Source organism: Lepidochelys olivacea, assembly GCF_965140295.1.
Source record: "Lepidochelys olivacea isolate rLepOli2 genome assembly, chromosome: 2".
Taxonomy (NCBI): domain Eukaryota; kingdom Metazoa; phylum Chordata; order Testudines; family Cheloniidae; genus Lepidochelys; species Lepidochelys olivacea.
The window spans coordinates 154,769,434-154,797,209 of record NC_140412.1 but is presented as its reverse complement, the minus strand read 5'-3'; the positions used below and the strand labels follow the sequence as shown (position 1 = coordinate 154,797,209).

General features: G+C 42.9%; 1 protein-coding gene across 1 annotated transcript in view; it reads left to right on the top strand.

The window, feature by feature from the left end:
• Window positions 1-27,776, top strand: part of LOC311517041 (dynein axonemal heavy chain 5-like) — a 266,786-nt gene that overhangs the window by 199,203 nt on the left and 39,807 nt on the right. The window contains exons 66-72 of the mRNA XM_084621560.1: window positions 2,416-2,586; window positions 3,549-3,927; window positions 4,664-4,935; window positions 8,331-8,495; window positions 15,731-15,998; window positions 23,115-23,236; window positions 23,986-24,333. Of these exons, the coding sequence (XP_084477686.1) occupies window positions 2,416-2,586; window positions 3,549-3,927; window positions 4,664-4,935; window positions 8,331-8,495; window positions 15,731-15,998; window positions 23,115-23,236; window positions 23,986-24,333 (1,725 nt within the window). The remainder of the gene's footprint in view (window positions 1-2,415; window positions 2,587-3,548; window positions 3,928-4,663; window positions 4,936-8,330; window positions 8,496-15,730; window positions 15,999-23,114; window positions 23,237-23,985; window positions 24,334-27,776) is intronic.

Genomic DNA, 27,776 nt, shown 5'->3' with positions numbered 1-27,776 from the left:
TGTAGAGTAACATATATTCCATACATGAAAGCATCCACTTGAACCAGCCTGGTTTTGAGGCAGTTCCTTGTTCCCTGATATGTAGCACAGGCTTCCTGTTCAATGAGAAAAAGATTTTCATAAATCAGAATGTTTAAAAATTGAGTTTATTACATGCAAAAGAGCTGCTGAACTTAAATCAATTTTGTGAACCCAGGCCTGTCTCTAGTGTTTGAGGAAATCTAACATGGGATTTTCAAAAGTGCTCAACTGTGGTCTGACTGTGCCCTTTGAAACTCCTGTTGATTTAATTGGGAACAGAGTTAGGCCAGTGCTGAGTGCTTTGAAAATCCTATCGCTAGTGTTTTGCAGAGCCTTACTCCCTCACATCAACCCTGTGAAGTTCTGCAACTTCATTTCTTTCCTTCTTAGACCTTTTCTATTCATCTCTGCCCTGCCACTTCATGGTTTAATTGATTACTTACTGGAAAGTTTAGCAGTCAATGCCTTGCTAACTAGGGCTGCAGAATATCTGTTTAGAATTAGCACTATCTACTGCTTTAGGATGCAATTGTGAAATGATAAACATTTATTAAACCTCTCCCTTTTAGCAGAGATAAAATAGTTAAGGTACCTGTCCCTCTTCTCTCAAGAAAAGATTAACGTTCTGCCACAGAAACTCAAAACCAAGGGAGCTCTCTCTGATAATGATAAATTGTAAATTGTATCAGAGAAACTGAAAAGCAGGCCTCCTGTTATAATCAGGAAGGCAAGTACACAACTACTGACCTTCAGCAACAGATTAAAAATGAAAGAAACAGCCCTGACATTCTTAAGGGCTGCTACAGGAATCAATAAAACGTATAACCAGTGGAGGGTGTGTTCTTCTCATCTTAAAAAGGTGTTGCTGAAACCACTTGGGTGATGATAATGACAGAAGAACCCTGTTGCACCATGATAGTGAAGGTGCTGTCACTACTTCTGTTCTAAACTGCTATTTTCTGATATTATAAATGCATCCATAAAAATTCTTCGCAGGCAGAAGCCTAGCATTGAGGGGCAAAGGGGGAAAAATTGTTTAACCATTTTTTGAAGATATACATTAAAGTATTAAATATGGAATGAAAACTGTATTAAATTGAATTTAAAGGTATATTTAAAGATAAATACATGCTCAAAGACTCTGCTGAAGTATGACAGAGTGCCTGTGACAGAGTGCTGAGAGATGGAGTTTGAGCCAGTACTCTGGGCACTACTGGCAGCAATTAGGTTCCCCTGGAGAAGGCCTAATTGGTCAAGGGGTGCCTGGTTACTAGGCAAGAGTGGGGTTAGGAAGTTAATGAGCTAAATCGTCCATTAACAGGCAAGTGTTTTAAAAAGAGCACAGGAAGGAAGTGATGGATGGGGAGGCCCAGTCTGGCCTGGCCCAGGTAAAGGGAGACCTCTGCAGGGGGAAATCTCTTCCCTCTCTTCTCTCTGGCAAAAGGGGATGATGATCATATACCACTATAAATAGAATTGCTGCATGGGACCGTAAGGGGGTGATGCTTGATATAACACAAATAAAATGTACAGCATTCAGAACAGAGTTCCATTGTCTCAGTAACACGACATATTGAAATGAATGAAAATAGATTGTCAGGAGTTATGGATAGAGATAAACCAATAATTTGTTTAAAAAATACCAATTTTACAATAAAAGGTTTAATCTTTAAGGCTAAATAAACTGAAAGTTTAGGAGAGGCAAAGCATCCTCCCTGCAGAGGATGGGTCAAGAGGGTCTTCCAGCAGCTGGGCCTAGAGGCCCTTCATGGCCATACCCCAACACTCCATTTATGCAAAGGGACTCCAGAGGTGGCCACTTACACCGTCTTTGGGTCTGTATTATGCCACTGAAGCAGCACAAATCAGATTGAATGGGCTGAAGATCTGCTCCGTTGTTCATCTTTCTTGTAGAAATATTATAGAAAGGTCACACTGTACAGATGTTCGCCACTAGAGCATCTCTTGCTTTATAAGCTGAGAGAAAATTGTTACTTTGCTAAACCAAAGAATAATAGAAGTTAGAAATGGAAAAGGTCATCTACCCAGTTCCCCTGCCTATGCAAGATTAGTCCCTGCATTACATTTTCCAGTCCTCTGTCCAGTCTAATTTTAACTATCCAAAACAATGTGTCTTTTACTACAGCTTCATAACATTACTGTCAGGAAGTTTTCCTGATACTCAACCTACTATTTCATTAATCCATATGCTCCATTACTCAAATTAATACAGTATGCGCATACATCCCATTTTACATACATTTTTGTGTCTTAGAGAAACAGTAGAAAAATTCCCGTTCTTTCTGCCATACATGAAATCATGCATTTTCTGCATGGGTATAAGTCGTCTCTCCTTTGAATAAACTTTAAAGATTCTAATATTTTCTTCTGTAGGAACTGGAGGCAGAAAGAGTGAAGCTGATGGAAGAAGTGACATCGAACAAGAGGAAAATGCAGGATCTTGAAGACAGTCTTCTCTTCCGTCTAACCAGCACAGAAGGGTCTCTGGTTGACGATGAATCTCTGATAGAAGTCCTAAGAATCACTAAAATAACTGCAGAAGAGGTGACTTTTGAATAAATTGGGGATATATTTTGTTATTTAAATATTGTCTGAACAGACTCGCCTCTTTGCTGTTGTTCCACAGTTTATAATACTACCTAATATCTGATTGTATAACAAATAAATAATCTAATTAGGCCTGGCAGGAATCAATTTTAATGGCTAAAGATCAGTAAACACCAGTTTCAACAAATACACTGAAATCTTGGGAAAAACATCAATTGATAAAAGTTGGCACAAGTATAGCCTCTCTCCTTCCCGCCGCAGCACCTTGTGCCTCCAGGGATCGGGTGTCACCAGCCCTGTAGCAGAGTGCAGGGAGCCCAGGACCTGCTCACTCGCTCCTATAAGAGCTGAGCTGCAGAGGACTTCCTGCACCGCCCCCAGGGTTGCTGACACACGATTTCTGGAAGCATAAGGTGTGTTGGGTGGGGGTGAGTTGGGAAGGCTGTGGTCCTGGCAGGGCAGAGCAGAGACCCCCCAGCCGGGACTGGAACGGGGAGGAAGAGAAGCAAAAGTCTACGGCAGGATCCTTCAGCAGTTGGGGTGGCCTCCCCTGTGGCTGGGGGCTCCTCCTCAGCCTCTTAGATTGCCTAGGGAGTCTCTGCTCTGCCAAGTTAGGGTCACAGCCTCCCACTCACAGCTGCAGGGATCAGGTGTCAGCAGCCTCACAGCAGCACAGGGAGCCCTCTGCAAGCCTACCTTGCGTTCTCTACAGAAAATACAACTCTGGCGGGGCACATTTTAATACAATAATGCCTAGTGGGCCCAAGCAGTATCAAAGTACACTGTGGTTGTGCAAACACATATGAAGACACAGTGCCTGCCCAGAAGCTCTTAGAATAAAAAGTAAAATTTAAATAAAAATACTATCATCTTCTTAATCAATACCTTCCTTTCTATCTTTGCTGTATAAATCGCAAGTGACCCAACATAATCTACATGGTCTTTCAATGTATTTTAAGGTGAGTGAAAAGTTAAATGTTGCAGCAGAGACAGAGGTGAAAATCAACACCGCACGTGAAGAATATCGTCCAGTTGCTTGTCGTGGCAGCATCCTTTATTTCCTAATTGTGGAAATGAGCTTGGTAAATGTAATGTACCAAACATCCTTACGGCAATTCCTTGGCATTTTTGATCTATCGGTGGAAAAATCATTGAAATCTCAGATCACAGCCAAACGAGTAGCCAACATAATTGAGCATCTCACCTATGAAGTTTACAAGTACACTGTGCGAGGGCTGTATGAAAATCACAAGTTCCTCTTCACATTGCTCATGGCACTGAAGATTGACTTGCAGGCCAAGAAAATTTCTCACAATGAGTTTCAGACACTCATCAAAGGTAGTTTCTTGTAATATGTTCCTATTTAAATATATCCATGAGTTGTCAAACCAGCACTTTGCAATATTTATACTACCAGTATTTTGTGCCTTCCATCCAAGGATCTCAGGATCCATTAGTTAAGGATTCCATGGTGGTGGCATTAAGCTATCGACCTTGGTGGGGTGGTGGTGCAAACAGCTACTGTGCCTTCTGGCATGCAAGAAGAGCATGAGCATTGTGATGCCCTTGACAAGGATGCATCATGTGCGTCCTCATTCTAGGCCAGGTTTTCTGGCCTAGAGGAAGGAGGATGAGATTGTCCTCGGATCCTCTCTCCTTCCGCTCTGGGGGCTTTCATGCAGCACCCTATTTGGTAGGCAATTATTCCCACTTTTCAGATGAGGAAAATGAATAATGGAGAAATTAAGATAACCTCCCTGTGGTCTGCTGAGAACCTTTAACTTCTACCCCTCAGGAGGCATTGTGCACTTCAGAGTCATGCCCTAAGAGCCCAGATCTCTTGACTCCTCCTGCATGTTAATACAAGACCACCTTTTCTCCCTTCCATTTTGTGGACTTTGGGTTATAAACAATCCTTCTGAATTAACAAAGTTTTGCAATGCAGTTTTGGGAGTCCAAATTTCTGTTTGCAAATTCCATAAGATGGTTACTACTAAGAGTTAAGTACTTTGCTGACTCATAATTTTTGGCTTAAATAATGTATGCTTTCTTCACAATGCTTTTCATCTTGCAGGAGGTGCAAGTTTGGATCTGAACTCTGTACAGCCAAAACCAAAGAAGTGGATCCTTGACATGACATGGCTCAATCTTGTACAGTTATCTAATCTGTACCCTTTTAATCAGCTTCTGGGGCAAGTTACAAGGAATGAAAAGGCCTGGAAATCCTGGTTTGATAAAGAAGCACCTGAAGAGACCCCTCTTCCTGATGGGTATGACAGTTTACTGGATACATTCCGTAAACTGCTCCTTATCCGGAGCTGGTGTCCTGATCATACCATTGCTCAGGTGAGAAGGAGAGATTTAATGTACGGTATAAGCCATAAGCGAGCATTATTGATATAAGTTTCTTTGGTTTTGCAACAAAATATATGGTAGAAATCCAATTGCCTGTTCTGAAAGTTTGGAAATATTTTATGGATACTTTTTACATAGCTGGTTATAACAAATTAAAAAAATATGTAATATGTTAATTAATTTGTTAGAGCTATTATATTGCTTTATGTGCCAGGAAGGATTACACAGTGGCACAGCTATACAGTATAGTCCTGAAATTTGTACAGCTTTTGTGGTTCTTCACATAAGAAGACACAGTCTCATTTCTTCACTTAAGCAGTGGAAAGAGAACAGTTCAGTTTGAATCTCTGAAAGGCACATTGCAAATATGGAACAGGTCGACACAAAACAATTTTCCTTTTTTTTTAATTGCCAGCAAACTCATAAATCTGTTATTTGTACAGCTCTAATCACGTCCCTTCCACTCTCACTCCAAATTCTATGCCTGTAGCCAGACTAAAGAGGAGCATCTCACTTCTCCTATCTCATCTATCATTATTCCAACTCTTACAGGTAAATTGTGGAGTAGCGCCCCTTCTCCATCTAGAGGACACCCAGCACTCCACGTTTTCCTGCAAGGCCCCACACCCACTCCACCCCCCACAAGGCTCCTCCGTGCCCCTTCCCCACTCCTCCCCATACACCCAGCAGCCGCTGAACAGCTAATTGGCAGTGGGCGGGAGGCGCCGGGGCAGGATGGGGTGGAGCTGATCGGCGGAGCCCACCGAACAGTTGGTCGGTGGGTGACTGATGGATGTGAGCACAAAGGAGCATGCACAGAATCGGTGCTTATGATCTAGTGATTGCTCCACCATAATATCTGTATACCCCAGGCCTAGATGCACAAAAGGAGTTAGACATTTTGGCACTCAGCATTGCAATGCTAAACTTTTAGGCACCTAGAAAATCACAGGAACAACATTGTGATCCACAAAGCCTGAGTTAGGAGCCTAGGTTCCCCGTACAAGGAATGGGGAGAGATAAGTGCCCAATAATGCAATCCACAAAAGCCAGCATACTAGATGGGGAGCAATCTAAGCTATCCATTGGGAGATGCCAACAAGCGAAGTGTCTGTCCCTCTGTCCCTCTTTTAGAGATAGGCATCTAAGTCCAGGCTGCAGGGAGACACCTATCTCTGCCACTGATCTACAACCTGGAACCCTTCTTATGGAATTAGGCAGCTTAGGTGTAGGAGGAGCCTGAGAAGGGACTCTCTATATACCACAATTACTCCCAACCCATGGACCCTCATTCTGCCAGGAGAAGAAACTCTGAGTCTGGATGGTGTATCCATCCTCTTTAGCATTTGAAACCTAGCAGGTGGTTCTGTCCTCACTGATCAGGGATTCTTTGTGGGGTAAATCCCCTGGCCCAGTCCACCAGAAAAAAAGGTCCACAGTTCCCTCTTGCATTCTCAAGTGTGCAACTGAACCACTTGGCAAGGAGTCTTTCATTCTTTCCAAATCTCCTTCCTTCCATGAGGAGGATATGGGAACCCTCAGGAGTGTTTCTCTCCATTTCCTGGCCAATGGCAGAGTAGAGATGAGGGGTCCAGGCAGTAATCAAGTCAGCAAGAAGAAGTTATAGAATTTCCACCCTTAGAAGGGATGACCATCATTGCCTCTTCCATGAAGACAAGGCCCTTTTGCATACTGCAGAAACATTCATTACAAAGACAAACTCTTTATTCCAGGTATCATAGAAGAGCATTCTTCCTTTGAAAGGAAGAGCACGGCACATGCTAGATGTGAAAGGAACAGTTAAAATATACCTTAGTGGAACCAAACAGTTAAGAAAAAATACCTCTATTCACTTCCTTTCTCCCTATATTCTGGGGTCTGAAAGTTTCTAAATCTCCCATTGCCAGCTGGATAAGCTGCATCATCAAAGTCTATACAGTGTGACAGACCCAGACCAGTGGGGTACAGGAGTTTGGTAGAAGGCAAATATACTGGCCACTGGATAAACAGTTTTCTGTTTCCTGAGTGACCAGAGCAGGGGCTGCCCCAGAGCAATCAGGAACCTGCTAGAACCAATTAAGACAGGCATGCTAATCAAGACACCTACAGCCAATTAAGAACTTTCTAGAATCAATTATGGCAGGCAGGCTAATCTAGACACCTGGTTTAAAAAGGACCTCCCATCAGTTAGTAGGGGAGTGCGCAAGGAGCAGAGAGTGAGAAGGTGTGCTGCTGGAGGACTGAAGAGGTCAAGCTTGATCAGGCTTCGGGAGGAAGATCCTGCAGTGAGGATAAAGAAGGTGCTGGGAGAAGGCCATGGGGAAGTAGCCCAGGGAGTTGTAGCTGTCACACAGCTGATACAGGGAATATTGTAGACAGCTGCTATCCACAGGGCCCTGGTCTGGAACCCGGTGTAGATGGTGGGCCCGGGTTCCCCCCCATCCTCCCAACTCCTGTTCGGACACAGGAGGAGTTCACCTGGTCTGTGAGAAACACCAGAAGGGAAGGTCTAAATTGGAAAGGGATCTGGTCTGTCCCTGACCCACTAGGTGGGACACAGAGACTGCGGGGGTTGTTCTAGTTTCCCCTATGCTGGCCAGTGATGAGATTAGCTGAGTGGACGGCAGGTTTGAGCCACTAGCAAAAGTGGCCAAACTGAGGGCTGCCGTGAATCTCTGAGGCAAGCAAATCCACCAATAAGCGCAGGACCCACCAAGGCAGAGGAGGAACTTTGTCACAACAGCTGTGGATAAACCAGTTCTAGAACGGTTCAGAGTCTGCCTAATCTGCTCACTAAGTCACATATCTTGGACTGGGGGAGAGGTCATGATCTGTAATGAAAAATTTAGTTCCCTGTCAGCCCACTCACGCCCAAGATAAGTCCTCCCGGGTGCTTCTTTAATGGGACTCTTCAAGATTCATATATATAGTTAGTACACTTGAAGAGGCATTATTGTCCAAAAAGTTATGTTTTATATCCCAGTCAAAATTTACTCTTTCAAGTTAGCTTTGGAAGTACTCATGTGAAATGAGGGCAGAAAGGGTATGGGTAAGGCCCAGAGCCTTATGGATAAAATCTGAGCTGCTTCCAGTATTTACAGGAGAGGTGCTGCCCACATGTCTTGGACTGGGAATAGGTCAGTCCCAGAAAGGACAGCATCAGGTAAGAAATTTTCTATTTAAAGCTATAATATTTGTAACTTGGGTTTAAGTTAAACTGAAAATTAAACTTAGATCTAGCTCCTCCATCTGGTCCACCAGGGCTATCTGTGAATGGTTCCTCAGTTTCCATGGTAGTAGACATTGGGTTTGTGTGACACACATTGATGTGGGTAAGGGTATACAAGTAAGATTATTTAATATGTATTTGGAAATGTTTGTTGCAGGCTCGGCACTACATTGCAGAATCTCTCGGTGTGAAATATGCAGAAGGATTTATTCTTGATATGGAAGCAATGTGGACTGAAAGTGACTGTCGAACGCCCTTGACTTGCTTTTTATCTATGGGATCTGATCCCACTGAAAATATAGAGCGTCTTGCAAAATCAAAGGTATCTTAAATCTTATTTAGTAGAGCTGCATGAACAGTGGTAAAAATTATCGATGAATATTTTGTTGAATTAGAAATTGAATTTTGATTTGCAGTGAGCTCACCCCTTTTTGTCACTTTTCACATGCATTCATATGAGCACACTTTGGTTCATGCCTGTGTTCTTAGGAAATGGATTTTGGGTCTGTTCTACTTTTCCCAGTCAGTTTGTACAAAGAGACAGCTGTTTCTGTGCCAGAGATCACCAGGAGGTATCTAGTTGTAACAAAAAAGCAGTGCTGGTGGTGTATATTGTTATCTTTTGTTTGTTCTGTGAACTGATGGCAGTTACAGTTGGAAATAGAACAATGTTTAATTAATCCAGCAGGTGAACAGATTTGTGAAAATGTTCCTTGGAAGCCTGGCTGATGCCCTGATGTGGAGGGTGTTTTGGGGTACCAGACCCACCTTTCTTAACTAGAACCGTACATACACACGCCATAGTTCCCAATTCATTTGTGTCAGTGACTGCAGTGAATGATGAAAGACAAAAGGAAACTGGAGACCATAACATTCAATACATTTGCGTGGTAGATACATGAAAAATTGCTTACCAACAGCACAGCATCATTGGAAAGGGTTGTGGTCCCTTGTATTTATGGTTCAAAATGTAGATATAAACATGAATTTACCGAGAAGAAATTTTCACCTGAATAATGGATCCCCATTATGCTGCCTGCCTATGAGGATGTATACGAGACTCTGACCAAAATTTTCAAATAAAGATGCATAATGTTATAAAAATTGGGTAAGAGTGGCCTGATATTCAAAGTGCTGAGCACCCATAGATCCCATTAGCTTCATTCGAACCTCTGGATGCTTAGCACCTTTGAAATTCAGGCCAATGTTATTTAGGTGCTTAAATAAGATACAGATTTAAGGGTCTAACTTTAGGAACACAAGTTGGATTACCCTGGGCATGATCCCCATCCCAGAGAATTTACGGTCTAGGAAGCTAACACACAATCACTGGGTGGGGAAGGGAGGCAGTTGGAGTGAGCTGGGGAATATGGCATCCTTCTTCTTAGCTCCAATTTTTTATTTTTAAATAGAGGTTGTGAAGACACCCCTGAGACAGGGACTAGGATCTGTATCTTTGTTGGAAGCAGTGCATTTGAAGGGGTAACTTGAAAGAGACAATCTCAAAATTAAAAGCAAAATAAAACCCAAACCTTTCAGTGTGGATCTTCAAGCTACCCTTCTTGTCCCCAGGGATCAGAAGACGCTCTTCCTTGGAGTATAAAAGATCCTTACTGTGATCTGATGCGGTGTGACATTTTGGGAATCACCCAGACCAGAAAGGGGTTCTGCCACCTCCTGCTTAGTTTCTTTATCCTGTGCAGCTTTGGTCCAGACCCCTGACACCAGTATCGTGCCCCCAAGCACAAGGTTTCACCCTGGCTTCCACCAGCCTAGTTACTCCCTGCAGGATGACACCAGCAGGCCGTCCAGTCCTGAGTCTCTCCAAATCCGTCCTCCCCATGCTATTAACTACAAGATACTCGGACTTTTCCCCTCTGGTTCACAGGCCCTGGAGGTGTGAAACCAGCCTCCCAGACACAAGCTCCACTCAGTTTCCACACCAGAGACCTGCTTGGGGTAGAAATAAACAAAAGGTTTATGTAATAGAAAAGCCACAGATTCAAAGATGAAATAGTAAGGGAGAGGAAACTTATACAAGTTACACAGAAAATAAACATAAATGTGCATTCTCAGGTGTTTCACTTCCATATTAGATAAAATCCCTTTTCTAATACATTCCCTCTTCTACCTATTGCTTTTGAACCGTTTCCTAGCATACCCCTTAGGCAGAGGGAGGATCCAGTGTTTCATGGACAGCAACCACCAAGTCACTGTCCTTCAGTTTCTGGATGCCTTTTGTTTCAAACCCCTTCCATTTTAAAAGGGTTCACAATTTTTTTTTCCTTCAGACATGGTGACTCTTAGTTGGGGAAATTCTAGCTGGGATGTCTCAGTATCTTTCCAGTAACTCGAATGGCCCATCATTTGTCTTTTCGTGGGTGGTATAGTGCTAGGTGCATGGAGCTAGTCTCAACTGGTTGTGGAGGCAGCCCCTCCCTGCCTGTCTGTCCTCCACCCTGAGGGGTGAGGTGGAACTGCACCACAGATTATGAGCACAGTTGTCCATATACACAAATACATAAATTCATAACCATAGCCTGTCTACGTATCTCATAATGACCACTAAGTTTAGAACATTACAAACTTTCATTAAAGACCTTGCTCAGCATGTTTTTATAGCACACATGGTATACAATCAGTTGATTCAACTGCTTATTCTTTGGGGTTCAAGCCCCCTGTTCTCCCCTGTCTGGACCCTGATTGTCACAAGGGGGGTCTTGCAGGTGTTGTCCAGAAATTGATTTTTTCAGTACTCTCGGCTGCCTTCGTGATACTTGTGATTCCATGGCCTACTGTTTTGCCAATAATAGCCTCATTCCATCCTCCCTTGCTGCCAGTAATGGCAGGTCTACACTTAAAATGGTGCATCGGAGCAGCTCTCCTGTTGACATAGCGCTGTCTACACAGGGGGTTAAGATTGGTATACCAATGTCGCTCAGGTGTGTGGATTTTTCACATGTAGTTATACCGACATAGGTCTGTAGTGCCGACCTAGCCTCAGTCTCTGCTGTAGCCTCCTCTTAGAGGAAGACGAGAGATTAATCAGTCTAACCCTCCTGGCTACATGAAGGTGAGAGATCATCCTGCAGCCTCCCTATGCCAGGGATACGCACTCAACCCTGACACAACACAAGGCCTGGGCCTGCCTCTCTGTGCCAGGTGCACCAGGTGTGGGGCAGGCAGGCTCAACCTGGCAGGATATAAGTGTGGATGGGCTCGGTGGGGTGGGATCCAGGTGTGGGGTGAGAGGATTCTGTGTGGGACAATCTGGGTGCAGGCAGCTCAGTGGGGGGTCTAGGTGTGGGGGGGATCTGGGTGCAGGCAGAGGCTCATTGGGGCCGTTCCAGGTGCAGGGGCAATGGGACTCTGCCGGGGCTTCCAGGTGAACGTGGTTGGGGCTCAGCGAGGGGTCTGGTGTGGGAGTCTCTGCAGGGGGGTCTGGGTGCTGGGGGAATGGGGCTTGGTGGGGTGGGGGTCTGGGTGCAGCTAATTGGGGGTCAGTAGGATGGGGTTCAGGGGGATGCAGGGAGGTGGGGCTCAGGGTGTGTGTTTGAGTGCAGGGAGCTAAGTGGGGGGTGGTCTGGGTGTAGGAGTGAGTGTCTGGAGGCAGGAGGTCTGGGGGCAGGGGTATCCAGATGCAGGGGTTGAGGTTCAAAGAGGTGGGGTTTGGGTATGGAGGGCTAGGGGGGTTCTGGGTGTATGGGGTGAGGCTTGGTGGGGTGCCTGGGTATGGGAGGTCCAGATGCATGGGGGTTGGGCAGATGGGGGAGCAGTTCCCCGTACAGTGAGCCCTCCCCTGCAGCTGAGGAGCGATGGGTGCAGGAAGCATGGGAGGATGCTGAGCTTCCTGCAGCTGGGGGAGGTTTCTGGGGGTGGGTCTGATCCAGCCCCAGCCACTCCTTTCAGGGGTAGAGGAAGTCCCGTCTTCTGCCTCCAGCCCAGCTGGGACTAGCAACTGAGCCCATCTCAGGTTGGGAGCCACTGGCTGGGGTGTCTCCAGCCTTACGGTGATTTACCTCTCCACTGGCTGCTCCGGGTTGTACCCGTGCAGCTAGGGAGTGGTGCGTGACTGCTCTTGCAGCTTCCCTTTGTTTCCCTGTCAGAAGTCATTTTTCTGCAGGGAAGCAGAGAAATCTGTGGGGGTCATGAATTCTGCACACACTCAGTGGTGCAGAATTCCCCCAGGAGTAAAACTCCACAAGATTGCACTTGCAGAGGTTCTTTCTGATTGCCTCAGGGCAGCAGGGTTGCTCCCACATTAGCGGGAGAGGGTTTGGCCCCCATAAATCCTGGGGCTCTGCTGGAGGCAAGGACATCCATGCACAGAGCTTCACTTCTTATCTTGAGCCACACTTTCCTTTCCTACATTTTTTCCCCAGATAGTTCCTGATTAAACTAAATCCATACTGTCATACAGTAAACATCCCAATAACCAGATCAACATACAGTATTCATAAATCACTACAGAACTGCTCCAAATCCATCACACCTCCTGAAGATTTTCCACAGCATAAGGGGGTGTGATATACCCTTAGGGTACAACCTAGTCTGCAAGACCAATGAGTCCCTTTAAACTCTGCAGCCTGGGCTGTCTCTCACAGTGCTTTGCTAGTGACAAACAGCAAATACCTCCAGGTGCTGTGATCAAGCAGCCATCAACATGTAGAGGCACATGTCCAGCTGAATTGCATGAATGCTCTCTAAGCCACTCATGAATTGTATGCAGGGAGACCCCAGCCTCCAAGTCTTGCACCCCAGTGATGTCCTGTCTTACACTGCTCAAGACCTTCTCTTGAACAGTGCAAGCTCATTAATTAGTTCACCACTTCGTGACAGGAAATTGGACATGCACCAGCCTTTGTAATCTGAGCAGATTCCCCAACCGCTTTAGACAAACTCACTGGTTAGGACAAAACATTAAAATAAGTTTATTAACTACATAAAGATAGATTTTAAGTGATTATAAGTGTTAGGTACAGAGGTCAAAGTTGGTTACATAAGAAAAAAAAATAGAATCACAGTATAACTTTAACAGACTAAGCAAGATTTGAATCAAACAGCTTTTCTTAGCTCACTGGATGTTCCAGGCACTTTACAGTTCTTAATGCACAGGCTGAATTCCCTTCTCAGCCTGGGACCAATCTCCCCAGTTCAAAGTCTTTGTCTTCCAAACAATCTTCTAGGTATTGAGATGGGGGAGGAGAGAGGCTAAGAGGTGATGTCCTTGACCCTCATTTATACTTTCTCTCCAGGTGCTAGAAAGATCTTTGCTGTGACATGGGGGGGAGGTAGCCTCCATTGTGTACATACCCTCTCTGAGAGAGTGGGATTCTTTTTGATGAGCCATCAACACGTCTGGCAGGTCCTGATGTAAATCTGTCTCGTCAGTATTAGTTGCTCCTTTGTTGCCACTGAAAGGCTAGCTGTGGGCATTTCCCACCTAGCACATATTTCAGTAACAAACATATAGCAATACTTCCTAAGTTATCATACAATGATAGAACCTACAATTCAACAAGATATTAATGTTCAACACATCAAGACTTTTTAAATGATCGCTCACAAGGCATATTTTGTACAAAACATATAATTATATCACAGTGGTGAATATGGGGGTTCCAGGATGCTGTTTTGAAGTACAGAGTGTCAGAAGGGGAGAACAGTAAGCTACTACACACCCTGCTCACAGTAATGTGTGGTACTTTAACTGGAGGGATGGGGGAGCTGTTACCAGATTTGCCCATTACTTTGTGGTACGCTCATTTATTAGGGTTATTCTTCTGAGGGGAGGGGGTTCTGTAATTCTGTTAATGTACTGCTCGTGTCCCTTGTGTTTTTATATGGAGCTCTACTTCTCCCTTCTGCGAGTCCCCTCCCAATGGAGCTGTCCTGCAGGACCTAGGTTCCCCAGGGCTGAGTTCCTCCAGCCCCAGAATCAGATGAACACACACACAGACACACTAACACAGCAAGTCTGAGTGGACTGGGTCAATCAGCACTCTCAAGCTGACCCCTTGTATGTCCCTGGACTCAATAAGCTGGGCCAAGCAGCACTTCCAAGCTGCCACCCTCATATGTCCCAGGTTCAGCACTATCCCCACTTTCACATTACAATTGTTCTGGAAATAACCCACTTGATGAGCAAACCCCACCGTAGTTTTGGACACTACAGGGATCTTTAGCTTAGGTAAGAGGAGCATTGCTGCGGAGTAAATAGGGAAGCCAGAAACACTAAAGAGAAGTTCAGAGAGAGAGAGGGAGGGAAGCAATCAGCTTAACCATAAAAGTTATTTCTTGAATAACCACACAAGGAGAGCCGAAACAGACATAACAGTTACATTATTAAAGATTACAAAAACTGATCAAACAAGTCAGGGTTAAAAAGTTATACCTGAGGTAGAAAAGAAAACAGAGAGAGAGAGAGAGCTGGGGTCTCACCACTCCATGAAGCGTGAACTGGTCGGGGTTCCCAGGTGATGGTCAGGTTCCATAGCTCAGGGTCCTGAGTGCTGGTTACAGGCAGAGCCCCCAGCGCGATCAGTCCGGAGAAGATGAAGTGCCAGTGGAACTGATGCAGAGTTTGAATTCAGGCATCAGAACACTTACTTGGGCGTGCGTAGGAGTTTTTTGTAGGGAAACAACAATGGTTCAAGGGAGAACACTAGATTTGTTTATGGGTAAACTGTTTTCTTTAGGCTAGACAATAGGAACTGATCATTCAGGGGTGGTGTTCCTTCAAGGGAGTTCACAATGCAATTAGGCAGCTTCAGTATTTTGGATATCAATCAAGGGTTCATTACTAGAATTAGTCTGATGACTGCTGAGCTGGGTGTGTGTAGGCGTGGGTTCATTAACATCTGGAGCAGAGATCCCCCATGATGCAGTGCATCCTTGCTTTTCTGGTCCCAGAGTTCAGTGTGGTTCTTGCCTTGGAATCTCTGTTCTCCATGCTGTATGCTAATGGAGATGCCTCCCTGTCCCATCTTTGATGCAAATGAGGCTAGGGGAGTTGCCTTAATCTTGTCACCCTTGTCAGGAGGGGTTTAGGTGTGTCTCCCACCGCCTTTTCATTGCTTTCTGTAAGTCTTTCTTCTGTTGGCTTTGGTTCAAGCAGAAGACTGGGGTGGGGGTGCCCTTCATGAATCAGACAGGCTGGATACTGCACCCTGGTTCCCCAAGAACACAGAGCTGACTGGTGTCAGGGCATCCAGCAGAAAACTGCTGGTTATATCCAATCCACCCTTCCCTATCCATGTTGCACCACAGCAAGGTTTCCACAGAGTTGTGGGGAAGGGAAGTGCAGCAAAGGTGGGTGTTTCATGGATCCTGCTGCAACCATGTTCATAGAAGTAGTTTCCTCTGAGCTTGTGCGGAAGGAGCAGAGGATAGGGGCCTGTTCAGAACCCAGATCTTCAGAGGTGTCAGCTTTAGTGCAGCCCCCTTACATTTCATTTCTTTGTCTGTTAAGTTCCATAAGCCCCTGTGGTGCTGTAAAAATAATAAGCAACACTAATAATCATTCCTAAGAGATTACAAGATACTTTTTTCTTACAGAATACTCCTTGTCGTGCCATTTCAATGGGCCAGGGCCAGGAGATCCATGCAAGGCGCTTATTAAATCAGTGTATACAAGATGGAGGATGGCTCCTTCTGCAGAACTGCCACCTGGGCTTGGATTTCCTTGATGAATTATTGGACACCATCATAACAACAGAATCTATGAACCCTCGTTTCAGGACGTGGATTACTACAGAAGTCCATTCAAAATTTCCTATTAATCTTTTGCAGTCATCTATCAAATTTACTAATGAACCACCTCAAGGTAAAAAAAATCATCCTGACAGTTGCTGCTTTTACTGATTACTCTGTGCTGCTCTATGTTCTCCCTGTTCTTCAGTTAACTAAATGCAACCCTGTGTGAATCAATTTCATTATGCATGAAGCTTTAAACTGTTTTTGTGAACATTTTCATTGTTCATTTTCTAACACAGACTATTGGCAATCTTGTTGTTTCAGTATATAATAAATTGTGAAGAATATTAGGCCAAAATCTGCAATTAGTGCTAAAAATTGATGCCTAAGTTTAGATTTTGGAGCCTAAATAAGTGGCTTGAATATCAACAGGAGCTGTGGTGCTCAGCACTTTTGCAATCAGGCTATGTATATAGATGCTTAAAAATATATTTAGGTGTCTAACTTTTGGCATCCAAGACTGCCAGAATTTTCAGTAATATACAGATGCTGTTTCTCATAATGAAATATTTTCCAACGAATGGATGGCTGTGGAACTTGAGGCTTGTAACAAGTTTAGTATCTTGCTGGAAACACAGATCATAAGTATTTACCACCATTTAGTCCTGGGATATTTAAGTTTCCAGGGTATTTACGTTTATTATAATATACCCTCCTGATTTAGAATGGTGTTTTCATTAGAGAACAAAATTATGTTCCTGTTTACAGAAATCTTTATGGTAAGGTAGAACCCCTTCCTGCTCTGAACTGAAACTACACGTATTGGGCCGGAGTGTTTTCACATAGACATGTGCAAGGAGGTTTCCTGCATCCATGGATCTTCCCTCTCTGCCTGGAAGGGGGGCTTCAAACCATCCACAACACTGTTCCCCTCCTTACACCCTGTAGAGGCTCTGTGTGGTTCAGGGTCTTCTGTGAGAAGAGGTTGTATTCAGGCAGGCAGGAGGAAGGGTTAACAGGAAAGGGCTAGCAGGACAGACATCATCCCGCACTCTAGCTCCACAGAAATTATACTGACAAGTTAACATAGCCCCAGGCCTCATTCACTTTTCTGCAGATCCTACCCAGGGTCTGTGGCAGCTGATGTGGCTGGGGTTAGTCCTTGGAAGCACGGCTCCAAAGCCACTGCGCTGACTGGAATCTGGGTGTCACAGGAGGACCAGTGGCCAGAGCTGCTGCAGGGGCACATGTTGATCCCAGTGGCTTTTACCTTTTGGGGGGACAGACAATTTGGGGTGATCATCACCAGAGAGATAATCTGAGAGGGGGCAATCTGGCTCACAGCATCTCATCCAAATTTTTCTGTTCCTGGGGTTTGGATGTATTGGTACTTCAGATAATAACAAGAATAAAATCATAAACCTCAGGGTGAACTTTCTTCCTAAGCTTGGCTGTCACCAGAGGTTTCCTGCCATAGATCCAAGTTTCATCTACCCAAAGAGTCACTTGCCCCTTCCTTATGTGGAAGTAGGCGTTAATAAGCCACACCTGCCAGACTGAGTCACCTCAGCAGGAATCAGCCAGGATCCCCCTTCTGGGTCCCAACCCTGACTGACAGGAAGCACTCTATGTTTGGTGTAGGAGATGATATTATTCCTAAATATGCATTTTTCTGTGTGTCTTTCTCTGCTAAGAATGAGGGGCTGATCTATGCTGAAAGATGGAAAGAGATTTTTATATACAAATGTTCATGTCGAAACAGGAATTTTCACAAGAATTTGCAAATTTGAAGGGCTAATGTTTGTCACTGAATCTGAGTTTTCTTGCCATAACTGGTGACATTGCACTCTGTAACAAATCTCAGATTTCTTTATATTTGTCTCAAGGCAACAGTTACCGTTTTCACACACCTTTTTTTGCCCTCAAAAATATCACCTTTTGTTTCTTCAGAAAACACAAAGTAATAAATAAATTGAAGGCTAACTCTCTTGCGTCTCATAAATTTGGCAACTTTTAATATGATTTTACTTTGGTGCATAGGTGCTGGAACAATTTGTATAGTGTGGGTGCTGAAAGCCATTGAACAAAACTGTAACCCCTAAATATACTGGAAACCACTTCAAGCCAGGGAGTGCTGCCACACCTCTAGCACCCCTACTTCCAGAACCTGTGCTTTAGTGTCGATTTTTTCATACTGCTGTACTTGGCAATTCCATTATCTCTGACCTCTTTTGTGCTGAAAAAGACACTGGCACAAAGTAACCAAGCAAAGGGAAAGAGCAGAGAGGAACAGCTGGACTAGTGCAGCTGCTGGGGGAGGTGAATGTCTCCTGAACGTGTGTATAGAGAATCAGACTGCAATTGTGTATAGAGAATCAGTCGGAAAGTGTTTATAGAGAATCAGACTGAGAACGAGGATTCTTTTGGCATCATCACATCATATGTCACATGGATGTTTTCCTCCCCAGCGGACATACAATGATTAATGTTAGTTTCGTTTTGCAGATCAGTTTGTTTCCATGGTTCATTTGCATGTGGCTAAGAGAATATGAAGTGCAGAGGTGTGCATGTAGTATATGAAACCCTATAGACTTTTCCTTACACTGTTGCTACTGAGTTCCTGCTTTTCACTAGATTGCTTTATTAAAAAAACAGAAAACACGTCATTAAGCTATAGTGAAGATCTCGAGAGAGCTGCCTGTTGCAGCCTATTTGCTAAGGTGAATTTCTTCAGCATTGCATCCCTTTTCAAACCTCAGCTTCTCACTCAGGACCAGACTCTGCCTTTCAGACCAAGGTATGTGTGGAGGCGGTGCAGAGGCTTATCCCTCAAATGAGCCTCTCTTAAGCCATGGTCATGCTTTGTCTCTGAGAGGATTGCATCACAGGGGCACTAACAAGAGGCAGTCCCTATGCTCAGGAGAGTGCATGAATGGCAACCGTGGCTGATCTCTGCGCTGGAGACAGGGAGGCAAGGTTGAGGAAAGACTATTTATGCTTTCTCCACTTTGCACACCTGTGCAACAGCCAACTACAGTCTGGCTCTTGGTGTTTTAGGGACGAAGTCAGTCCTCTATTGAGAGACATGCAGGAAGCAGAGTAGAGTTTTGTCAACCATGTGTGGGTACCCAACGGCATTTTGCTAGCACAGGGAAGGATCTTTCAGGGCAGTGCACAAGAGGCTTACCCCTTAGTTTTCCTTTAAAGAAGCCACTTGCCTAATGCCTGCTGCTGGGATAAGGTGGGAAAGGAGCTGACAAGGTCTGCCTTGTCAGTGGTAGGAAGCTGTTGTCAAACCTAGGCTTCTTTGAGTGCTAGATTACAATGCTTGCAATTCTCTAGTCCTTTTTTTTCAACTACCATAGCACCGTGCAATAGTTTGCCTTTCATTTATATGTAGATGTTGCAGCTTGTTTCAATTATTGAAGTCAGTGGGAGCTTGAGAATATGTATCCAAGGTCAAATTTGATCCCTCAGTCATTTAAGCCTCTTATTTCACTATTTAACTTTCTGGTGAGTTAGTAAGAATTCTAAATGTGCTTTGCTTCTGATCTGTCTGAAAGACAGCGTGGTTTGAATTATGGAGTAATCCCAGATATTTTCACTCAGAAGGGCAGTTACCCAAGTTTCTGGTTTAGGTTCTTTTTTGTTGTTTTAAATATATTGCATCTTTTTTAGAGCATTTGTCTGTATTCAGATGACATCCTGGTTCTTTTATAAGACAGGTTGTAGCCAGTCTGCAATTTGATTTTAACAATATTCAGAGATGTGTTATGGATAATGGTTTAATTTTGAGTAGAATGTAAACTGTTTTAATGTTGTTCAGATCTTGTCCCAGATTGCCTGCACACTGTGCTGTTAAATACTGTGGTTTGATAATTTTGTCTTGATTCTTTTGATTCTCCTTTAATACCTTTAGAATATATTTTGGAAAAGTTGTAAAGGATGGCAGATGACACTGGTATTTTTTCCTGTGTCATAGAAAGGAAGTTTTCAAGTTTTATCAGTTTAGGACTTAGCCATTTATTTCACTGTATTTGAAACCTGCCTTTAAAAATTCATGCTACAGTATTTCTGGCCCTTTCATAGAATCATAGAATATCAGGGTTGGAAGGGACCTCAGGAGCTCAACTAGTCCAACCCCCTGCTCAAAGCAGGACCATTCCCAATCAAATCATCCCAGCCAGGGCTTTGTCAAGCCTGTCCTTAAAAACTTCTAAGGAAGGGGATTCCACCACCTCCCTAGGTAACCCATTCCAGTGTTTCACCACCCTCCTAGTGAAAAAGTTTTTCCTAATATCCAACCTAAATCTCCCCCACTGCAACTTGAGACCATTACTCCTTGTTCTCTCATCTGCTACCACTGAGAACAGTCTAGATCCATCCTCTTTGGAACCCCCTTTCAGGTAGTTGAAAGCAGCTATCAAATCCCCCCTCATTCTTCTCTTCCGCAGACTAAACATCCCCAGTTCCCTCAGCCTCTCCTCATAACTCATGTGTTCCAGTCCCCTAATCATTTTTGTTGCCCTCCGCTGGACTCTTTCCAATTTTTCCACATCCTTCTTGTAGTGTGGGGCCCAAAACTGGACACAGTACTCCAGATGAGGCCTCACCAGTGTCGAATAGAGGGGAACGATCACGTCCCTCAATCTGCTGGCAATGCCCCTACTTATACATCCCAAAATGCCATTGGCCTTCTTGGTAACAAGGGCACACTGTTGACTCATATCCAGCTTCTCGTCCACTGTCACCCCTAGGTCCTTTTCTGCAGAACTGCTGCCGAGCCATTCGGTCCCTAGTCTGTAGCGGTGCATTGGATTCTTCCATCCTAAGTGCAGGACTCTGCACTTGTCCTTGTTGAACCTCATCAGATTTCTTTTGGCCCAATCCTCCAATTTGTCTAGGTCCCTCTGTGTCCTATCCCTACCCTCCAGTGTATCTACCTCTCCTCCCAGTTTAGTGTCATCTGCAAACTTGCTGAGGGTGCAATCCACACCATCCTCCAGATCATTTATGAAGATATTGAACAAAACCGGCCCCAGGACCGACCCTTGGGGCACTCCACTTGATACCGGCTGCCAACTAGACATGGAGCCATTGATCACTACCCGTTGAGCCCGACAATCTAGCCAGCTTTCTATCCACCTTATAGTCCATTCATCCAGCACATACTTCTTTAACTTGCTGGCAAGAATACTGTGGGAGACCGTATCAAAAGCTTTGCTAAAGTCAAGGAACAACACGTCCACTGCTTTCCCTTCATCCACAGAGCCAGTTATCTCATCATAGAAGGCAATTATATTAGTCAAGCATGACTTGCCCTTGATGAATCCATGCTGACTGTTCCTGATCACTTTCCTCTCCTCTAAGTGCTTCAGAATTGATTCCCTGAGGACCTGCTCCATGATTTTTCCAGGGACTGAGGTGAGGCTGACTGGCCTGTAGTTCCCAGGATCCTCCTTCTTCCCTTTTTTAAAGATGCGTACTACATTAGCCTTTTTCCAGTCATCTGGGACTTCCCCCGATCACCATGAGTTTTCAAAGAGAATGGCCAATGGCTCTGCAATCACATCTGCCAACTCCTTTAGCACTCTCAGATGCAACGCATCTGGCCCCATGGACTTGTGCACGTCCAGCTTTTCTAAATAGTCCCGAACCACTTCTTTCTCCACAGAGGGCTGGTGGAGATTTGTGTTAGGAGATTTGTACAGATTTGTGTTAGGAAGCCCAGTGAACAAATGCGGATACCTTAGTACAACATCCAAACACAGTGGCTGGATTCTCATTTCATCAGTTAGGTGCTGATGTAAATGGCCTTTTGTGTGCCTATATGCCAAATGTGGGATTTTGACACCCTGTTAAGGCCCGGGGGTGAAATCAAAGTCAAAGGAAATTTTACCACTGTCTTCAGTAAGGCCAGGATTTCACCTTGTCTTTGAAAATTGGAACCACAGACACTTTTTAATATGTATCATTGTATTTCATAAGACATGTTGGATGGCTTTCTTGGTTAGCAGAATATCTATAACTGTATATTTAACTTTTTTATGTATTTATATATCTACAGTCATCGCTAATATTTAGAATCAGATTAAATATGAACAATTGTTTCAAGATTCCTGAGCTTAATTTAGGTTTGGAGCATCATCATTTATCTGAAATTAGGCTGCAGAGTTTTGGGACTCTCTTCCATTGCTTAACAAGATTGGCAACATCAAAGAAGTATTTATACTTGTGCAGTCCAAGCGGCAGAAAGTTGTATTGGAATGCTCTTAATATCAGCCTACTGCATGATTGCTGTAGGCCAGAGAAAGTGCAATTATAACAAGACTTGGAACTCATGTAGCCCTTTTCATTCATTGATATCAAAATGCCATACAGTGGTGAGTAAATAGCACTATTCCTGTTTAATCATTGGGTAAATTGAGGTGCGGAGAAGTTAAGTGATTTGCCCAAGGTCACACAGTAGGTCAGTGACAAAGCTGAGAACAGAACTTAGCTCTGCGGACTCCCAGGCCTAGGCCTGAGCAAGTGCACCTCGCTGCTTTGCTTAGATTGTGGCATCACTGCTCCTACCCAAAGATGTCCTTTGTTTCATTTAATTCAGAAGGTCACACTTTAAATATTTTAAATAAAAAAACCCCACTTTTTTGTGATATACTAAATAATATGTTAAGTTATTACATAAAAACAAAAGCCATGATGATGAGGGGCTTTACAATGGTTCTTTATAGACCATTAAAAATGATCAATCCCTCCTCCAAAGAGAAAAAAAAATTGTATGAGGGCAAATTCATATTTTAGGATGGTAACGTTTAAAGTGTTAGAATTAGAAATGGGCTTTCCCTCCAAAATTTAGACTAGGATCCTGGTTTCAAACACTCCAAGTTTGTAATGTAGGGTCAGCCCATTTTAAAAATAGAGGGTTTTTTTAAAAAGAAAATTCTGCTCTGGAGCTGTGTTTGAATTTTTGACACTCTCACATTTTAGATCCAATGTTTTGGTTTAAGCCTGTCCCTATAAGCATATCTAAAATGTAATTTGACTGATACTGTATCAAAATGAATAAACAGTTCAGTGATTCAGAATATTAAAAAAAAATGATACTCTGTGTTGGGATAATCATTTCTCATAGAAGGCCATCTGTTACAACAGACCTAAATCAATCTTAAAATGCCAAGATATGGATGCTATACCTTTTTTTACTAATACAGTGTGATTTTTATTTTATTTATTTATTTTTTAGGTGTAAAGGCTGGTTTAAAGCGGACATACTCTGCTATTACTCAGGAACAGCTGGAAGTGAGCAATATGCCACAGTGGAAACCATTGTTATATGCTGTGGCATTTCTACATACAACTGTTCAGGTTATTAATTAACTGTCTTACAATTACACTAAAAAACCATATTTCATAAATGAGAATATAATTAAGAACTTGAAAGCTGTGTTAAATATAAATAATGTGGTGGGCAAAATTGAACATGTAAAATGAGAACAGCCAAAAGATGTCACCCATACCCTAAACTGAAACATACCCCCAGTACTGAACTTACCTGCCCACACTGATCATATCCCTCCACCAGGAGACACCTGAGAGGAAAATAGATAATATACACCTTCACCCTCCATGAAAGATCTTTTCAGGAATTAATCAGGTGGCTGTCATTGAACTTTTTAAGAACAATTATGAAAATATTTCTATCCAGTCATTTGTAATACCTGCTCCTTTGCCTCTCCCTGTGGATTATATTAAAAAAATAAGATTTCAGTTAATTAATTCTGGGGCTGATTTTGTTCTCACACAAGTGTAAATCAAGAATAGTTTTATTGAAGTCAGTGGAGTAAACACAGTTAGAATCAAGCTCAGTGTCCCTTTAATTTCTATTGATGGTTAGTGGATTATTGCATTTTGAAGTGAGCTGTAGCTCACGAAAGCTTATGCTCAAATAAATTTGTTAGTCTCTAAGGTGCCACAGGTTCTCCTTTTCTTTTTGCAAATACAGACTAACACGGCTGCTACTCTGAAACCTGCATTTTTAGTATATTTCACAAATTCTTTTACACGTAGAATTTCTGTTACTAAACTTCACCCTTTTAAACATCTCCCTCCATTAGGAAAGACGAAAGTTTGGTCCGTTGGGCTGGAACATCCCTTATGAATTTAACCAAGCAGACTTTGCAGCCAGTGTGCAGTTTATTCAGAATCATTTGGATGCGGTTGACATTAAGCGTGGGGTGAACTGGAGCTGTGTTCGCTATATGCTTGGAGAAGTACAGTATGGTGGCCGTGTAACAGACAACCTTGACAAAATGTTGCTAAATACATTTGCTAGAGTGTGGTTTGGAGAGAGTATGTTTACTGACAAATTTTGCTTCTACAAAGCTTACATTATTCCAAAAGGCAAGACAGTTGAAGACTATCTCCAGCACATAGAGCAGCTGCCAATGGTCGATACACCTGAGGTAAAAATGTTTTAAGTTTTAAAGCATTAAGAGAGTTATACTAATTAAAGTGCTAGACTTTTCTAATCATCCATATATGGAACAGGGCAGAGCTCAGACAACAGACATTATGAAAATGAAAACAATTGTTCTCACTTAACAAGCCAGTGTTATCATCTGGGCCTGTTCCATTTTGAGAACAGGAAGTTGTTAGTTGAAGTTGAAATAAAAATGGATGCTCTTGACTTCTGTATCACTGTTATTAACTGTTCATAATGCATATACTATGAGGTTTACAAATGCCTCTGAAGATAACATGTATTGGAATTAAAATGCACCGAATATACAGACTTGTTTCTGAGACTATTTAATCCACCACCACCACGTGCTAGGTAATAATGTGAAAGGACTCCGTACTTGTAAAATTAAACTGTCTCTTTATTAAGAGAACTGTTTGCAGAGATCCTGATTGGTTTCCTGCTGCCTCCTCCAAACTCTTTCCTCCTGCAACCTGGGCTCCTCCCTCCAAGTTGCATGCAGGTTGCTACAGGGATTGATCCATGAATGCCTTGTCTGCACTGGTGTTTTTTTATGCTAGTGTAGCTGCGCTGAGATAGCTACACTGGTGCAAATCTCTAGTGTAATTGTACTGTACCACTGTAAAAGGTGACTTGCACCAGTGTGGCTTTCTCTGGTTGGATAATGAGGTAAAATTAGTGTAGGCACAGTGCAACGTGACTACCGTAATGGCTCAGACCAGTGCAGTTTGTCCCGTGCAAAAAGCCCATTGTAGGCAAAGCCTGATTTTTACTTTGTAGTGGTATAATCCAGAATTGAAGGTTCCTCTTCTAATTCCAAGAAAGGAAACCACAGAGGTACTTCCAAACATACAGAATGGACTATCGGGATTCTACAAAAGAGCTGCAAAAATAGATGACATCATCTGAGTTCTTGATGGGAGAGAAGCAACTGTGGAAAAGCGCTGGATAAAATATCTCTCTAAAGATACTTGGTCAGATCCCCTAGCTCCATTGATTTTGGGTGAGATTCTGACCCACCATCTGTCCAGGATTCTCATTTCTGGGTCTTAGCTTCTTAATGCAACTCCCTTAGCTATTAAGGTTTTGGAGCCTTAAGGCAGCAATAGCGGGGTAAGTGCAAGCCAGACTCCCTACTGGCTGATGTGCACCTTCCCCAGCTGAGTGTAAATGCTGCTCTCCCAACATTCCAGTGGATCCATTTTGATCATAGTCAGTGAAGCAGGTCACCACAGGAACTGCATCCCGTCAGCTTCAGCTCTTTCCCAGATCTCAGTTCTGGTTCCTGCACCTGCTTTTCGTCAGTGTTTTGAAGCCTGCTTCAGAATTTGGGGGCTTATTTTCTCAGTATTTTGTTGCCTGCCAATCCAGATTTGTGGGGTTTTTTTTAATATACGGGAGTTCTGCCTTTCACTTCAATGGTGTAGGATTGAACCCTGAATATGCAAAGATCTCTTTCTCCTACAAAAGACTGACCCAGATTCTCACAGGTCATGAGGAAAGTGACAACTTCCTTCTGTCACTCCAAGCTCCTTCTGAATTGCTGTTGGAAACCCCTGACCTTTTAAGCTCAGTCTTCTCTGGTCCAAGAAGGATATTGTATTAGTCAAGACAGTATAATTTTTGTTTCCTCCTATCTCCATTTTTGGTTAAGAAAGACAGATTGAATAAATCTGACTGCTGTATCATTGCTCCTTTGATGAAATTCAACCTTCGCATTAGTAAATCAGAATAAACACTGTCTTCTGAAGAGAGCTATTGAATTCAGAAATCCCTTTGAAATGCACTTAGATTTTAGACAGGAGGGAGTGGAGTGTTTACGGCCGGATTTGAAACTCAATAGTCAGTTGAAAAACTAAGGGGTACAGTTCTGGATTCCTTATGCATCCAAAACACCCTTTAAATTGAGTTTCTAGATTAGTGTCCAGAAGGATTAAGGACACTGAACTGCCCCAGGATAATACAATTTTTCTGTTTTTTCTTTATTCTCCCATGCATGCACAAAGATGCACACAAGACCAAATTCATCCCTGGAGTAACTTCTCTAACTTCAGTGAAGTTACTCCAGGGATAAATCTAGCCCTCAGTTTAGGACTATAATTTACATACACAAAGGAAGACATTTTCTCTTATTTTGAACTAAGACAGAGGCATTACTACAACTTCACTCTAGCAAAAATGAAGCTTTTCTGTTTTTAAAATGATAAAGATGATATGGTTCCTGCCAGCCATATCCTAATTCCTTTGCCCGGAGAAAATCTCACTCTCTTCAACAAAAGAGATCAAAAAATCATGAACATCTTTAATCTCCAAATGCTTTATTGTATTCCATGATAGTCAATACAGATGTAATACTGTGCATTGACTCTTTCACATATTTCTAAATACGCAGGTTGTATTAACTTTACAAGTTCTATCTGTGAAATATGTTTTAAATCCTACTTGGAGCCTAATTCAATGGGAATTGTGTGCACACACTGTGTCTGCAAGTAGAACTGGATCTATGACAATAACACTTTCAGGGCCAGATTCCCAGGTGGTTTAAACTGGTGCAGCTCCATTTACTCTGATGCACTTACACCAGCTGAAGATCTGACTCTGAATTTTTAAAGTTGCAAGCATAACAATATTAAATTTAATCGTTTTATGCCTTTTATTCTTAATTTTACTGATAATTAAAAGTGTCTTGTGTATATGAAATGAGCTGATGTCCACAGTCCAGTTCCTGATGGACAAGAATCACCATCCAAATGGACAGTTAAAGACTTACTGATAGTCTCAGCAGAGAATACAAAGATTGAATAAGCATGAAGTCTGAACTGTTGTTATCTTCTATGGTTGCTGTTTTTAGGTCAGGACTGAAGCAGGGGAGGGCATAGGTCACTGCTCATGTTATACCTCTTTCAGACTAAATAAAAGAATCAAGTCTTCACAGCCAGGGGAAAAAGACTTAAAACCAGAAAGACATAACACATCCAGAATATATCTCTGTTCATAACATCTGTATGGGTGCTCTTAAATATATATACAGCTTGGGTTTTGTTTTTTATTGTCCATGTTTTAGAACCTAATCCACCAGTACCACTCCTAACAAATAAATTAGAGAAAAGAGAAAATTAAAAAGAAAGACAACTTGGGGGTGGGGAGTCAGAAATGGAAAATGATGGAAAAGTAATGATAAAGGAAACATCATAATTACTAATATTTATGTCTTGTACAATACCATACATGTGCATATCTTTCACATGACTATATACTGAAGTAGTCAGTACTGTAGTCACTAGTAACTTTTCTGTTAAAATTAATAGGTCACGGAAAGCATTTTCTGAAACAAATGGATAAGGTGATTTGGCTGGTTTTAGGGGGTGCATATTCATTCACAGCTTACGTTAGAGTTTTTTTATAACTTGATCCAGATGCTTAGCT